General features: G+C 38.9%; 1 protein-coding gene across 1 annotated transcript; it reads right to left on the bottom strand.

The window, feature by feature from the left end:
• Positions 1-5320: 5320 nt before the first annotated feature.
• zgc:171929 (uncharacterized protein LOC100124596 homolog) lies at positions 5321-10894 on the bottom strand. Its single transcript, XM_059352208.1, has 4 exons — positions 10771-10894; positions 9813-10033; positions 7210-7399; positions 5321-5806 (listed from the first exon to the last, which is right to left on the bottom strand). Exons 1-4 carry the CDS (start codon positions 10868-10870, stop codon positions 5484-5486), a joined length of 834 nt encoding a protein of 277 aa, XP_059208191.1. The 5' UTR covers positions 10871-10894; the 3' UTR covers positions 5321-5483.
• Between the last annotated feature and the right edge of the window lie 6076 nt (positions 10895-16970).

The raw sequence follows: 16970 nt of genomic DNA, 5'->3' as shown, positions 1-16970 counted from the left end.
AATTTGTTCCCCGATCCGATCGGAGTGTTTTAATGGGTCCTCTGACTAATGTGAACCGTCTGAGACCATTGATAAAGCTTGCTGTACTCATGGTTTCCCGGACCTCAATATACACCGCCCTGGTGCTCAAAGAGGTAAACATGGTTGCCCACTGCTTGTGGGCTAACAAATTAGCATGGCCTCCTCTTGTTCTTCAAGGGTCACTGTCCAGAGGCCAAAGACATCCACTCCAACTTACTTGTGTAAGATGGTGACAATGACAGTCTGTTTGCTTGTAACTCTGACATTTTCTGTTCCTCTACATTACCTCTGAGTCTTTTGTAAGTGACACATTTGTGTATAACAGTAGAAACAAGTTTCTTTCCCCCAATTAGTCATAGTCCGACTGATCTCAAGGCGCCTTCTGTGAAATGGTGTCCCTGGTGTGCAACTTGAACATGATGTTGTCTCACAGTGTGGCTGTGTGTCTTTGGAATGACCAAATCAAAAATCAAATCAAAATTACTTTATTCATCCCCGGGGGTAAATTCAGTTAGTCTGGTAGAATCTCTGTTAGAATGAGACAGCCTGATGGCTGTAGGAGAGAAGGATCTTTTGAATCTCTCCATCCTGCAACAGAGAGAGGAGCCGTCCACTGCTGTTTTTTGGTCCATAAAGGTTTTGTGTAGTAGATGACTCGGGTATTTCAGGATGGCCTCAATATCTTGACACCTCTCCACCACCTTCCCCAGTGTGTCCAACCTGGCTCCAACCACAGAACCAGCTCTTTAGACCAGTCTGTCCAACCGCCTTGCATCTTTGTGTCTGATGCTGCCTCCCGAGCAGACTGCAGCATAAAACGAAAAAGGATGTTTATCATCAAAGCACATGTCTGTTGAGGATGTGCGACCACCAACTCTCAATTGTCCATCTTGGTACAGGAATGGAGACAACTTCACAAGAGGGCTTGGTCTTGGGATTTGATCCTCCTTGAAGAAGACCTCTTGCTGCGTTGACCTGATGATCACAACTGTTGCTTGTGCACTTTCCTCTCCTCTATTGCCTTCACTATCAGGAGCCTTCACCTTGCTCCTGACTCTTTTGATCAATCTGAGAATAGCCCGCACCAGTGACTTCCACGAGGAGAACCTTTTAAACCTCTGTGCCCCAAGCACATCTAGCACCAATGACACCTTTGTACTGATGGCGGTAACGTCAGGATGTATTTCTTGATCCTGGTCTGGATGTATGAGCTCAAAGTTGTTGATAGGAGCAGTGTTGCCTTTGATGAAGCCTGCTCCCAGCTCCCTAAGATATTGATTCTCTCTGTTTGTCACCTAAGGAAAGTCTTCGTCTCTCTTTAACAGTGCATGCTCTATGATTTCTGGTGCACCAAAACACTCCTCCAGTCACCGCCACACCATGTTGAGACCCGCCCCAGGGTTGTGAACATAAGCTGCTCTGATATTTTTTTCTTGAGCAGCTGACTGTGGTCTGACTGGGGATTTCCATTGGGTGCGGAACGGTGGAACCGTGATAAACTGTGTGTATAAAGTAAACAACAAAAACAAACAGCTTACTTTGCTTCTCCCGCATGGAAGATCTGTTGATCTGGCCATCTATCCCTCTTAGACCCTTTAATGGATTGATTGATTGCTGATCTGGTGCCCCCAGTCAAGACGCAATTTTGATGTGAAGTAGTTTTAGGCTGCATGAAATGCGTATTGTGTTTTAAGGGGGCAGAAGTGTATTACGTTGATTCTGTGTTGGATTTCCTGTCTGGTGCAATCTGCTCTGTTGAGATTTCCGAGGTTTAGCAACAGCTCGCGGAGAAAATAGAAATGCTACGGATTGCTCCCGCAGCAGAGCGGAGAGCCGCAGCTGGGACGCTGCTGAGACGTTCTGCGGCGCGCCTGGTGGAAACGGTCTCGTTGATTATGTTATGCACCCGGTTGAAATCAGACTTGAGGCATTTTGCAAGAAGGTCCAACTCTTGTGGTAACAGATTCAGATCCCAAACTGCAGACTGAAAAGAGGTCTTCCACACCCAGTAATTTACAGGCTGATCATCAAATTTCAGCAACCCAGAACTGGCCATCTCACGTTGCATCAAATATTTTGTAAGGTCTGAGGTGTCTGTGGATGGACATGATGAGGTCTTGGTGTAGACATGTTGTGCTGGCAGTCATTGGTGGACTTTAATTCCTCTTTTAGCAATAGTGCCATCCTCAGGCGAAGACATGCAAGTCCAAGGGGGCAGCACACATCACTCAATGGCAAAATTTCCTGTCCTTTCCTTGTTCAAAGTTGGTCTGGGAATTTTCCTAAATCACTCCTAATCTAGGACTCCTTGCAAATACATTTAAGGTCACCGCAAAAATTGGAGAGTTGAATTAACTCCCACAGAGTTGATTTAAACATTTTTTCAGGGTTTATATAGCTCCACACTCTACAGAGTTAAATTAACATTTTCAAAATAGTTAATTATTTAACACTCTGTCAAGGGTTCCCTTTAACTCACTTAACTGTGTTAAATTAACACTACATAGTTTGAAAAATAATAAGTTGTGATAAGTTGTAATAAGTGTTGATAATGCAACAATAATTAAAATGACAGAATAATTAATTCTGAGAAAAATACATTTTCAAAAGCACCATCAACATGAAGGTACAATGTACAAACTTTCATCTGCAGCACCATATGAGCTTTGAATATCAAATAGTTTGTGACATTTAAGTTCAGTTATTTTTATGACACACCTTTCTTCAGTTGGTAATACTTTGAAAGCATGGCAATGTTCATCAAAATTCTCTGTAAATAGCTTGTGTGTCAATAAAAAAATGTCATCTTCAACCAGAAGTATATCAAAGCCTATTCAGGCCTATTTGACAAAAGACTGGCATGTTTTCTTCCATTAAACTGCAAACAACAAGTCCACCATTATACTCCACACCATCAACTTTAACTCAACTTATTGGGAAAACATCTTTAGACAACAACATTTCAAGCATTTCACTGTTGACCACATTTTCATCTCTTAAAGAAAGTGATTTAATTGGCCCATATTCCTTCTGTTTAAAAGTGAAGGTTTCACAGTGATAAGCAATGGCCATTTGGTGCCTTTTAGCTAGTGATTTGGTGATGTTTTTGAAATTTTTAAAATAATCTTTAAAAAACTTATGTTTAGCCTCGAACCTCATACTCCCGACATACAACAAAGGGCCAATTTTCCTAATAGAAAATGGGTAATGAGAGAAGGTGAGAAAACTATGTTAATTATTTGAAGTAACAAATTCCAGTGTCTGTACTCTCCTGGAAATGTCACACCACAGTGAGGTGGTGTTTTATTTTGTGTTCTGGTCTTGTTATTTCCTGTTTTATTTTGAAATAGTAACTCTCCTCTCGTTTCATTGTGTGCCATCTGTCTGATTGTCTCCCCTAATCACTGATTGTGTTCACCTGGTGCTCCCTTCCCTCCATGTGTTCCAATAGTCTGTATTTCCCCTTGTCTTGGTCCAGTGTGTTTGACCCTGTCACCATACCAGACACTTATCTCCTTCTTGCCACAGCTTGTCTTATTTGCTTTTTGAGTCAGCTGTTTTGTTTTTCCTCCTTTTGGAGTGATTTTATGTTCTTTATTATTTTTCCCCCTTTAGTCCTTATCCAGTATTTCACAGTGTTTTGTAGAATCCTTTATTTTTCCTATCAGGTTTTGTACCTCCCTTTTGGAGAGCCTTTTGTTTGTAGAAGTTTTTATTTTATTGTTTTTCCCCTGAGAGTTTAGTTAGTATTCCCATTTTCTTAGATTAGGATTTAGCTATTTAGTTTATTAATGTAGTTAGGTTTCTACTCTTAGTCAGGAGTTTCATATCCCTTTGCTTTCACTTTTAGAGGATTATCTGCTTTTTTGAATAAAGAAACATTAAGTTCACCCGCCCTGCATCTAAGTCCTGACTTGAGCCCGGCCTGACATAAAAGTATCCTTCACAGGTACTTGCTCATAAGTACCGGGTTTCTGATTGCGCCTGGTGTCATATCTCAATCCAAATGTTATTTCTCTAGGCTCTACAATCCCCATTTTAGGTTGAAGTATTTATTTTGTTTCCATTCTGTATTCAGATGAGTGAAAGGGTTTTCAAATTTCCCAAAACATTAATTTATTACAGATATGTTGGGGACAGTTGTGGGTAAAGTTGTTAATTCCTCCAAATCTCCTACAAGCGAGGATACCAAACTGTTAGAAATGCCACTACCCTGCAGTTTGGTCATGGTGGAGGCACGCATTTCTTTGAATAAGTGCCTGGTAAGTCCTGAATCACTGCTCTCTGGAACATTGGAAGAACTAGACACCGGAAGAACTCTGAGGAAGATTTGAGTTAAATGGTCCTCCAGCATGTGAAACTGGATCACTAGAGGAACAAGCAACAGCTGAAGTTTGAGCAGTTTGCTCAACATTGCTGTGAACAATATTGAGGTGCTTCCTTGAGCCGGCATAAGTTTGGAACTGAAGCCTGCAGCTTGGCTGACAACAAAACAGCTTAAACCATTTTCACCTCTTAAATGTCAAATCAACTCCTGACTGTTGCGGTTAATGCATTCATAGGTGATGAAACAGTAACAACTTTAACAAATTAATTTTCATCCATGATTTTTTATTGAAACAGTAAACTCTGCAAGAAGAAAAACAAAGTAGTAGTAGTAGTAGTAGGTGAATACAAATTAACCCTTTATCGGGCGAAGAACCGTATTTAGTAACTTCAGCGGATATCCATAATGAGGTCCCCATGTCTCTCTGTGAGGTCGTAGAACCACATGGATTTCTTCCAGCTAATCAGCAACGATCAGGCTACGTCACAGACGGTGACACAATGACATCTGACCAATCAGTACAATAATAATATAATAATTTTAACTTTATTGACCTTGACCTCCATTGTAAAAATGAAAAATTTAGGAAAAAAAACTGCAAGGAACAGTCGTAAAAACAGTGTTATTCTTCAATGACTTGTACGAGGAGAACTTGACTATGATGGCATATTAGGGCCAAGTATGAATAAAAATACAAACCGGGGGGGGGGTAATATTTTGAGAAAAAAGTTGCAAATTTACTAGATTAAAGTGGCAAATCTACAAGAAAAAAAGTTGCAGATTTAAAAGATTTAAAGTGGCAAATCTGCGCCAAAAAAGTAGCATGTTTACGAGAAAAAAGTGAAAAAAATAAGCAACTTTTTTCTCGCAGATTCACCACTTTAAATCTCTGAAATCGGTGTATTCTCGCTAAACTTTTCTTTTTTCTCAAAATATTACCCTGGGTCCGTATGTTGTTGGTTTTTTTACACATTCTGGCAGTATATAATATCCTCCAATATTCTCTTGGGTTGAAATTTGGAATTTGCAAGTATGTCAATGAGTGCCCTATTAAGGGTTAATAAAAAAAACTAAGAAATGTTATTTTCAATTATGAATGACAAATGGAGCATCTACAATACAATGTATTTGAGCCCTACATGTAGTATGCAGGGGTTGAGTACAGCACATATGGGTTGATTTTACAGTCTGCTGAGGCAAAGCTGCTGTTGTCATGAGCCTGGCGGCGGTAGTACCTGCGGAGGGCAGGACTGCCAGGGTGGCACTGTCTTACATGGAGGAAGTATTCATCAGGGCGGCTTGACGTGAAACCACAATCCTCACACACAAAGATTTTGGAGCGTCTCTGGCGGTAGGCATACTGTTGGTGAACACCATGAATCTTCCTCATGTGGGACTCCAGAGAGCAGCGCTGTGTGAAGGCCTTCTCACAGAGCTCACACTTGTAAGGACGGATACCTGCAGCAGGGGGAAACAAAACACTATGATTCATCTGGGTATGATTGTATGGATGTAGGTATACATACAGACTGCATCAGCTGCTTAGACATTGTGTTGTGTGCAACCAAGGCTCTTGCTGTCAAAAGTTGTCTTAAATCAGACAAATAAGAGGACAACTGATTAATAAATATAAACTTAACTTATAAAGAACATTTAATTAATAATTAGTTTAAGCAGCTAAAGTTAGACTATTTAGGTATATAGATTATTAAGGGCAGCTATGATTTTCATCCATGCCTTTACTGTCTTAGGACGTGCTTGTCACACCGTGGTGAGTTTTATTTTGTGTTCTGGTCTTGTTATTTTCTGTTTTATTTTGAAATAGTAAGGCCTCATTCAGACTGCCAGCCAAAATCAGATTTTTAGCCCATCATCCAGATTAGAACTGGATGGCTCTTTTGAAGTCTGAACAGTCACAAATCGCATGAAATCTGATTTTTGCAGACCGGATCGAAACCACCTTCGGGAGGTAGTTTCAGATTGCATTTGGACAGATGCGTCTCTGAACCGCTCCAAACACTCAGATCGGTTTTGACTGTCCGTGACGTCACTCTACACGGCACGCGTAGCGCGGACAGCGTGGAGACGAGGTGTCCACCGGCAGCCGTGCCCGACTCATGCGGGCCCGACCGGGGTGTCCATCCGCCCGGTTTCTCCCCTGGTGCGTCTGAGTTGTTATGCACCTCTACTGGACAGTGATAAGGCCAATATACTGAGGTGACCTGCCTCCATCATGTTTGTTGTTGTTGTTCTTGTCGCTGTCGCAATTATATGACGTCAGACGCTCTGACGCCGTTACTACAGCAACCTGTCAGATCAGTCAAAAATGTGGCCCAGTCTGAACAGAGCCATATCCAATTTGGCAACATGGTCTCACAGGAATCTGTGAAATAGCCACGGATTCGCTTAACTCAAAATCCGTGGAATAGCCACGGAATCACTCAAAAATCTGTGAAACTCACACGGATTTCGCTACAATGCAAGTTAATGACAGTCATATCCTGTGGCTATAGTTGATATGAAATCTATTTCATCTATCTGGTTTTATGACTTACTAAACTTATTGGGGTTGAGATGGATCAGACAAAGGAAATAAAGGAAACATTTATTATGACCTCTTTGAATCTGGCACCCGACATATACCCCATTACAAAAAAACTAAAACTAATAAAAACTAAACTTAAACGCAGCATTTTCAAAAAATAAAAACTAAACTAAAACTAGCAAACTCACTCTAAAAACTAATTAAAACTAACTGAATTTGAATTTGAATGAAATGAAATTAAAACTGAGACTAATAAAAAATCCCAAACTATTATAACCTTGGTGTGTGGTGGGAGAGAGCAAAATTAATTTCTGACCTGTGTGTGTTCTCATATGCCGCTTGAGGTCGAAGGTGTCGTTAAATCCTTTGCCACAGTAGCGACATGGATGTCTCTTCACCAGGCTGTGGCACTTGAGGTGTCGAGTCAACATGCGCTGCAGAGGGAAGATCTTGTGGCACACTGAGCACACAAAGTCTCCTGAACCAGGGGAAGTACGAAGTCGGGGCTGGAAGAAAGAGATAACTGCTCCATTAATATGACAAAGTTATAATAGTCTTGGATTTTACATTACTTTTACTTTTTATTTCATTGTGATATTTAGTTTTCAAATTCAGTTAGTTTTAATTAGTTTTTAGAGTTAGTCTGCTAGTTTGGGAAAATGCTTAGTTTTAGTTTAGTTTTTATTAGTTTTAGTTTTTTTCTTGTAATGGGGTATTTGTTGGGTGCCAGATTCAAAAAGGTCACAATAAATGTTGCCTTTACTTCCTTTGTCATTTTGTGTCTTTTTGGGTCATTGTGTGTATTTTTTGGTAATTTTGTTACTTTTTTGGTAATTTTGTGTCTTTTGTAGTCCTTTAGTCCAACATAAAATGTGATTTTGAATCTTTTTTTTTAACTTTCAAAACACAATCATGCTCAGTAAATAATTTGAAATGTTACAAATGTGAACAAAGGTTGCAAATAGTTTTAGTTTAGTTTTTATTAGTTTTAGGGTTTGTTTTTTTTGTAATGGTGTATTTGTTGGGTGCCAGATTCAATCAGGTCACAATAAATGTTTCCTTTATTTCCTTTGTCATTTTGTGTCTTTTTTGGTCATCGTGTGTATTTTTTGGTCATTTTGTTACTTTTTTCATTAGTTTTTATTTCGTTTTGATATTTTGTTTTCAAATTCAGTTTTTAGAGTGAGTTTGCCAGTTTTAATTGTTTTTTATTTTTGGGAAAATGCTTAATTTCAGTGTTAGTTTTAGTTTTTTTGTAATGGGCTATTTGTTGGGTGGGAGATTCAATAAGGTCACAATAAATGTTTCCTTTATTTCCATTGTCTGATCCATCTCAGCCCCAATAAATTTATTAAGTCATAAAACCAGATAGATAAAATAGATTTCATATCAACCAAAAATGTTTATGAAAAAAGTTGACAAAGACGAAAATTAAGGAAATTTTCATGTTTAGTTAGTTTTGTAACCACAAAATACAGTTTCAGTTAGTTATCTTTTTTTTTTTTTAACTCGTTTTTATTTCTATTTCAGTTAACAAAAAACCCCATGGAAACGGCAAATAGCCACCTTCTCCAGATCTTTGACATGAAGGTGGCTATTTGCAGTTTCCATGGTTTCGTTCACCGCTATGTAGAGACTTATAAAATCCATAAAGCATATTAAGATCATAACCAAGATACAGCAACTTCCTTACTTACTACTAATAAGCAATAATTCTGAGGTTATTGAGGGAAAACTCTTAGTTAATGTCTTACTGGTTGTATAATAAGATCATGCAGAATAAGGCATTAATAACTACTTAATAATGACTAATTAAGAGCCAATATGTTACTTATTTGCATGCTAATAAGCAACTCATTAATGTTGAATATGTGTTCCCTAATATAAAGTGTTACCAAGACGGATGTTTCCAAAAAAACTCTTTGTATTGTTTGTTGTCAACACCAGAGAAGCTTGATTTAAAGCACACACAGAGGAAGTGAGACTAAATTCTGGTCAGGATGTTTTCCTCCACCACACATTTACATAGGAAATAGTTGCTTTGTCTGTTAATGGGGTTATAAGGATACAGGGGTGATACAGGGCCAACCTGTTGAAGAGACATGGAGCTCTCAGCTACTAATAATTCTCTTTAGCTTCATGCACTCTAAAAGGCAACAGTCATTGTGGCAGCAGAAGGAACTAGGCCTGACGTTTCTACACTGCAAAAAAGCCAACTTGTATTTTTTTGGCCTAAAACAGTGATTTAAGTTGATAAAACTTGGAAATATAAATTATTGACATTTAGGGCAATAATGTAGGTTAGCACAACAAAGGAAGCTAGTTGTCTGCTCAAAAACAAGTTTCTCTTTCCTTGGTTGCATCCTTTCAACACTCAGTTCTTCCCTCTGTTTCATCCTTAGTGGAGGGGTGCTAATGTCCTGTGGACTATGGTTACTAGACTGTTGCTGGACTTCACACTAATACAAACTGTATCTGCAGTTGTCTTTCCTCTGCCTGTCATACACAGGCTTCCACTAAAACACTCTCCCTGATCCAATCACAGAACGGGGAGGGACGACAAGACGATGACGCGTACTAGTCGGCAGACGGAAGCTTGTAGTTTTGAAGTTTTCTTACGGATCCAACATGGCTGCAGCAGACGCAAAACTCTCTTTAGCTGTTTAAATAGTTTAGAGCAAAAGTTTATTTTAAAAGAAGAACAACGTTTGACTTTACACTCCTGTTTCACCACGAAAAAGGACGTTTTAGCCTTGCTTCCGACAGGATTTGGGAAAAGTCTAATCTACTAATCTACCAACTAGCGCCGCTAATAGGCCCGCTAATAGGCCCGCTAATAGGCCCGCTACTAGCACCGCTAATTGAATTGCTATGTGTATGAAATGCGCAATACTAATAAATGTGCCTTGCCTTGCCTACCTTGGCTCTGCTGACCAGTGCCAGTGTACTGGGATGGTAGAAGGAGCCCCGTAGCATCAGTGAGGGCCAGTCTGGCCTGGTGTCGGCCCCTGGTTCTCCTGGTCCTGCTGAAGGTCCTGATGCTGTCATCCCTGCTGCTGTCCCACAGTCTAAGGCGGCCTGAGACGACTGAGGCACAGTGGCAGGACAGCAGGATATCTGCTCCATTGCTATTTCAACTGCTAAAAGGGGGTAATAGTAAACAAAAGTTTACTTAATGAGCACATTTCTTTTTTTTTTTAATAAATACTTTTTTTTGGAAGTTAGCATTCATAAGCATCAGTACAAGACAACTTATTCTACAGCTGTTTTCCACATTTTTATTTTTTAAAGGGTACATTAGAACAAAGAACCACAAAAAAGACAACCCCCAAAACAAAAAGAAAAATAAATACAATACAATAAAAAAAACATAGTATTATAATAATATAGAGGCAGGCAAAAAACAATTTTACTAATAATAGCAATACATAAACAAACACAAGATGCAGAGTGTGCTCATTAAAAAAATATATAAAATAGATTTAAAATACATTAGTATAATAAATGAAAATTGGATGCAATGAGCACATTTCTAAGGTAAAATGAATTAATACACACAAATTTATACATATAAAAATGAATACATGACACAGTTTAACAGGAGTTAACCAACTTTGATACTACACTGCAAAAAAAGGTGTGTCTAAAACAGGATAAAAACACTAAATCTGAGGGAAATGATCTTGCTGCATGGACAGATAATTTCTCTTGACAAGATTTCTTAAATTAAGATTGTTAAATCTAGAAATAAGCATGTTGAACGCTTAAAATAAGAAAATAACTCTTAAAACAAGATACATATCTAACACTTCTAAATCTAAGTTCTTTTATCTTGGTAAGAAACAAATAATTTGCATTTAAAGATTTAAATTCTTACCTAATGGAGAGTCTTCTTTCCACTCGAGCTGTTCAGGCTCTTTCCACTGCCATGCTCCACATGCCCCACGTTTCTTTTTCACAAGGAAAGACCTCGGCATCCTTTGAATCTCTTTCTTAGTCCTCTTTTTGCTGTACTACTGTTGATGTGTCCTGTATCTCCCTCAACCTCTAGCCCTTGCACCCACACACCTATTATGGACACACCTAGATATCACCTTACCTCCAAGTCTTCCATCCAACTCATCAGATAGTCTGCATATGCAGCGTCCCAGCAAAATCACAGCACTAACATGGGGGGGGGGTTGGAGGCTCAGTGATTTGACTGTAGTACACCTGTGTTGACTGTGTTTGTGCACCATTTTAACTGGTCCCCCACTGGTTTGGGTTTTGCATGTCAGGTAATGAGAATCCGGGAGCTTCGCATTCAAGTGGCCCTCGGCATGCAAATTCTAGCCCTGGACCAAGTCCTGGAGCCAGACAAAGGGCACGGTCTGAGTAACAGGAGCAAGTACAGGGGAGCCACAGCCTTAACTGCTAGGTAAATCAGCCCCTTTTCTTTTCTTTTCTTTTCTTTTTTCTTTTTTTTACTTCTTTGTGTTTCAATTGTTTGGTGGGATTATAGCGCTTCTAAAAACTCACACAAAGGCCGTTTACACAAGCACTTGCTGTCTGTTGACTGTGTTGTCAACATGATAGCATGAACATAATGGTACTTTCCATCCTGTTGTGGTGTTCCCTGCCACTGACAGAGTGCATGCTGGGATAGTTACTGTGAAAAAGGTGTGTCTAAAAACAAGATAAAAACACTAAATCTGAGGGAAATGATCTTGCTGCATGGACAGATAATTTCACTTGACAAGATTTCTTGAATTAAGATTATTAAATCTAGAAATAAACATGTTGAACGCTTAAAATAAGAAATTAACTCTTAAAACAAGATAAATTAAAGCTGCAAGCAGCGCTGAACTGACCCGAGCAGAGTGCACTGCAAATTATTTGGTTCTTACCAAGATTTAAAAAAAAAGTTTAGATTTAGAAGTGTTAGATAATTTATCTTGTTTTAACCCTTTATCGGGCGAAGAACTATATTTAGTAACTTCAGTGGATATCAAAATGGGGTCCCCATGTCTCTCTGTGAGGTTGTAGAACCACATGAAAATTTCGAGAAAAAAGTTGCAAATTTACTCGATTAAAGTGGCAAATCTACAACAAAAAGTTGCAGATTTAAGAGAAAAAAGTGGACACATTCCACAGTCAGACACATTCTGGCTGTATGTAATATCCTCCAATATTCTCTAGGGTTGAAATTTGGAATTTCCAAGTATTTCAATGAGTGTCCTATTAAGGGTTAGGAGTTAATTTCTTATTTTAAGTGTTCAATGTTCAGTGTTCATGCTTATTTCTAGATTTAATCATCTTAATTTAAGAAATATTGTCAAGTGAAATTATCTGTCCATGCAGCAAGATCATTTCCCTCAGATTTAGTGCTTTTATCTGGTTTTTAGACAACACTTTTTTTGCAGTGCAGAAGCCCCTGCAACCCAGAACAGCAACAGGTGATTAATAAAATGGGTGTCTGAGTGGATTTATTCAAAAGTCTAAAACTGTCTCATCAAATCTCAAATCTACACTGTAAAAATGTCTACAGATTTTACGGTGAAACTGCGTAAAATGATAAATGGGTTAATTCAGTTCAGTAACAATGAAACACTGTAAATGTGTATATCAGCCAAAACAGGTGTTTTTACTTAAAAAAAAATAATACATTACTCCACTGTATAATACACTGGCACGGTGTTTGTAGCAAAAATATACTGTAATATATGTACAAGCATCACTGTAATTTTTGCATTTATTTTTTGTAAAAACACTTTTTCTCACTGTTAAATGTACTAAACACCATATCTCTAACAGAAATATACTGTAATATTTAATGGTAAAATCTTTAATTCATGCATTTTCATTTATAAAGTATTTTCTTGTCAATTATATGGCAGAACAGCGTTTCTTTTGATGGAAAACTTTTAAAATAAGGAATAAAATGTCAATCTTAAACTTTAAATCAACAGTGTTAATATCATTTTACCGTAACATTACAAAAAGTTGCACCGTATTTATTACGGTAAAGTTCTGGCAACCACAGCTGCCGTTTTTTTACCGTAAAAACAACAGTTGTTGTTTTTACAGTGTAGCATGTTTACCAATATATTTCTTATCAATGTATAACTTTGATATCCACTTTCTGCTAATAAACAACACACTTCGAAAGTAAACTGCACAACCTTATTAGCCTATTATTTGCCGAGTCAGTGCATGCTTAAGAGGAAAATGAACTGCCTGCATCCTATTTCACTAGACTCTGCATAGCAAATACAGACGCAGCTCGAGACTAAACCCCAATCATGCAAATAGTAATAGAGGTCACTCCAAGAACTTCAGGAGGATCATGTAGTATAAACTGTATGATAACAAGCTCCAGTCCTGCCTAACTGCTGCATTCTGCTAGTGTATGCCCCATATTTCAGCAGTACCATTCACAACAGTCTTGATATTGGCCAACTGGCTAAAAAAACACGTTAAAATGCATCGACTGCACACTTGACTATTCCATTATGTCTGTCAGTGGCTGTCAATGGGATGGTAATAATGGAAAGTATGTTGCCATAATATTTAAGTTGCCAATAGAGATAATAATGCTCCTTTAAAGTGCTTTTCAGTGCTTACTGAGAAAGTCCTCTTTGCGGTTCACTCCATTTCACACATATTCAGAATATCAGACAATATAGTATTATTGTGGAAGCGTAAATGTCTTCAGAGGGAATGATTAAAACTGTGATATGGTGATATGATGATATGTAGTGTTAGCATTTCCTAAAATGCTTACTGAGACTGTTGACTGTACTGTGAGTTGTTGCCCTCCAGAGCTGCACTCTAACTGTATGCAAAGCAGCAGCGTGTGTGCTGCAGCATGGAAATGAAATGGTAAAAAGGTAGCTTCCCCTTTCTTTGTGCTGGACAAAAAACTGGCCCTTCAAGTGCTACCAGACATGCTCTCTGTCTGCTGACCTGGGTGACCTGGAACTGTGGAGAGATAACCAAAGAGCTACTCTGTTTACTGAAAGAAGGATATCTTTTCAACAAATAAATAAATAAATAAATGACATCCATATTAGTTACTATAAAAAATATTTAACACACCAACTTGTTAGGCAAGTGATACAGGCTTTGGTTTTGTCTAATTTAGACTACTGCCCTATAGTCATTTAGACTACTGCTCTATAGTCATTTAGACCAGTGGTTCCCAACCTTTTTCTTGAGGGACCCACATTTTTGCCATGGTAGCCTCTCTTTTTCTTTTTGAGATATTCAGCATTTTCGTCTCCCTGAAACTTTGCCATTTTTCCATTAGCTCTGTGTTTCTGTTTTTAGGCGAGGTTACCGCTAGGTGAGGTTACCGCTAGGTGGGGTTACCGCAAGGTGAGGTTACCTGTGTATATAGCAGGAGGGATGTTACACATGTCCTTATTCTCGCGATATAGCCTTTATTTTTAAACTTTTCTGTAGTGATTTTTCTATTTAAATAAATTAATAATCATTTAATGTAGCCCTTATTTAGTTGTTTTTGTCCCACTAATGAATTAAATGCTGACTCATCTATATTTAACACATTAGATTTATTACACCCCTTAAAATCAAGAGGGCTTCGCGACCCCCCGTGGATCTTTGGCGCCCCCCTGAGGGGGTCGGGCCCCCCCTGTTGGGAATCATTGATTTAGACTACTGCTCTATAGTAATTTAAACTACAGCTCTATAGTCATTTAGACGATTGCTCCATAGTCATTTAGACTACTGCTCTATAGTCAGAATTCCTCCTACAGAACAATCTTCTTGATCCAAATTAATCTGGTTTCAAAAGCGGTCACTCAACTGAAACTGCTCTGTTGTCTGTGATAGAAGCCTTAAAAGAAGCAGCAAAGTCCTCAGTTCTCATTCTGCTTGACTTGTCAGCTGCGTTTGACACAGTTAACCATCGCATCCTCCTCTCTACTCTCTCTAAAAGGGGCATCTCTGGCTTGGCTCTGTCCTGGTTTGATTCCTAGCTCAACGGACGCTCATTCAGTGTATCCTGGCATGGACAGTTGTCTAATTTGCATTGCCTCTCCACAGGGGTTCCCCAGGGCTCAGTGCTGGGACCCCTGCTATTCACGATCTACACCACCTCTCTGGGTCAGGTTATCCGCTCACATGGCTTTTCCTATCACTGCTATGCAGATGACACTCAGCTCTATCTGTCATTTCCTCCGGATGACCCATCAGTCTCTGCACGGGTCTCTGACTGCCTCTCAGACATAGCCACTTGGATGAAGGCACATCACCTCCAGCTGAACCTTTCAAAAACTGAACTGCTGGTCCTCCCTGCTAAACCTACAATACACCACAACATCAACATCAAAATTGACTCCCTGTGTCTTGCCCCCACCAGGGTGGTGAGAAACTTAGGTGTGATTATTGATGACCAACTCACCTTTTCCAGTCATGTCGCCTCAGTTACCCGGTCATGCCGCTTTGCACTTTAAAACATCAGAAAAATCAGACCTTATCTAACTCAACATGCCTGCCACTCAACTCTTAACACAAGCTGTTGTCATCTCAAAACTTGACTACTGTAATGCCCTCCTGACAGGCCTGCACAACAAAACCGCTTCAGATGATCCAGAACGCGGCGGCATGCCTGGTCTACAACCAGCCAAAAAGGTCACATGTCACTCCGCTGCTCATTGAGCTCCAGTGGCTACCTGTTGCAGCCCGCATCAAATTCAAATCTCTAATGCTGGTCTACAAAGTTGTTTCCGGTACTGCTCCTACCTACCTGAACGCCCTGATATAGACATATGCTACCTCACGACCATTGCGCTCTTCCAATGAACAGCGCCTGGCTCTACCCCCCGTTGGTCCAAGGCAATCCAGACTCTTTGCATTTCTTGTTCCCCGCTGGTGGAACCACTACCAGTTCCAACCAGAGCAGGGGCATCCCTCTCTACCTTTAAAAAACTCCTGAAGACCCAGCTCTTCTCTCAGAATAGTGCTCCATAGTCATTTAGACTATTGCTCTATAGTCATTTAGACTATTGCTCCATAGTCATTTAGACTTCTGCTCTATAATCATTTAGACTATTGCTCTATAGTCATTTAGACTATTGCTCCATAGTCATTTAGACTTCTGCTCTATAATCATTTAGACTATTGCTCTATAGTCATTTAGACTATTGCTCCATAGTCATTTAGACTTCTGCTCTATAATCATTTAGACTATTGCTCCATAGTCATTTAGACTACTGCTCTATAGTCATTTAGACTATTGCTCCATAGTCATTTAGACTTCTGCTCTATAATCATTTAGACTACTGCTCTATAATCATTTAGACTACTGCTCTATAGTCATTTAGACTACTGCTCTATAGACATTTAGACAACTGCTCTATAGTCATTTAGACTACTGCTCTATAGTCATTTAGACTACTGCTCTATAGACATTTAGACTACTGCTCTATAGTCATTTAGACTACTGCTATATAGTCATTTAGACTATTGCTCCATAGTCATTTAGACTACTGCTCTATAGTAATTTAGAATACTGCTCTATAGTCATTTAGACTACTGCTCTATAGTCATTTAGACTACTGCTCTATAATCATTTAGACTACTGCTCTATAGTCATTTAGACTATTACTCCATAGTCATTTAGACTACTGCTCTATAGTCATTTAGACTACTGCTCCATAGTCATTTAGACTACTGCTCTATAATCATTTAGACTACTGCTCTATAGTCATTTAGACTACTGCTCCATAGTCATTTAGACTACTGCTCTATAATCATTTAGACTACTGCTCTATAGTCATTTAGACTACTGCTCTATAGTCTGCTCCACTACTTCATTGAGTAATATAAGGAGGTTGCAGTTGGTCCAGAATAAAGCAGCAAGAGTAGCTCTTTATGTGGATGGAGAACTAATGTTAGTAAAATCATTAGGTTGGTTGGATGTAAAAACTAGATTTTTGTCATTACTAATGGTTTTTATTAAGAATGTCATAATCAAAATAACAAAATCACCTCTTGTTATTTATAGAAATGTGTCTTTCAGTTCAGAGGCACATTATTATTTACAAGGCATGCAATTGGAGGTTGTTTCACTTT

The sequence above is a fragment of the Centropristis striata genome, chromosome 15 (assembly GCF_030273125.1).
Source record: "Centropristis striata isolate RG_2023a ecotype Rhode Island chromosome 15, C.striata_1.0, whole genome shotgun sequence".
In the NCBI taxonomy this organism is placed as follows: Eukaryota; Metazoa; Chordata; class Actinopteri; order Perciformes; family Serranidae; genus Centropristis; species Centropristis striata.
The sequence above is the reverse complement of the archived record's forward strand: the minus strand, read 5'-3'. Positions and strand labels throughout refer to the sequence as shown.

Coding starts and splice junctions, on each gene's coding strand:
- zgc:171929 (XM_059352208.1), bottom strand. CDS start 10,870: ATGCCGAGGTCTTTCCTTGTGAAAAAGAAACGTGGGGCATGTGGAGCA. Junction 7,400..9,812: donor CACTGGTCAGCAGAGCCAAG/GTAGGCAAGGCA, acceptor TCTTTCTTCCAG/CCCCGACTTCGTACTTCCCC. Junction 5,807..7,209: donor GCATATGAGAACACACACAG/GTCAGAAATTAA, acceptor CCCCTGCTGCAG/GTATCCGTCCTTACAAGTGT.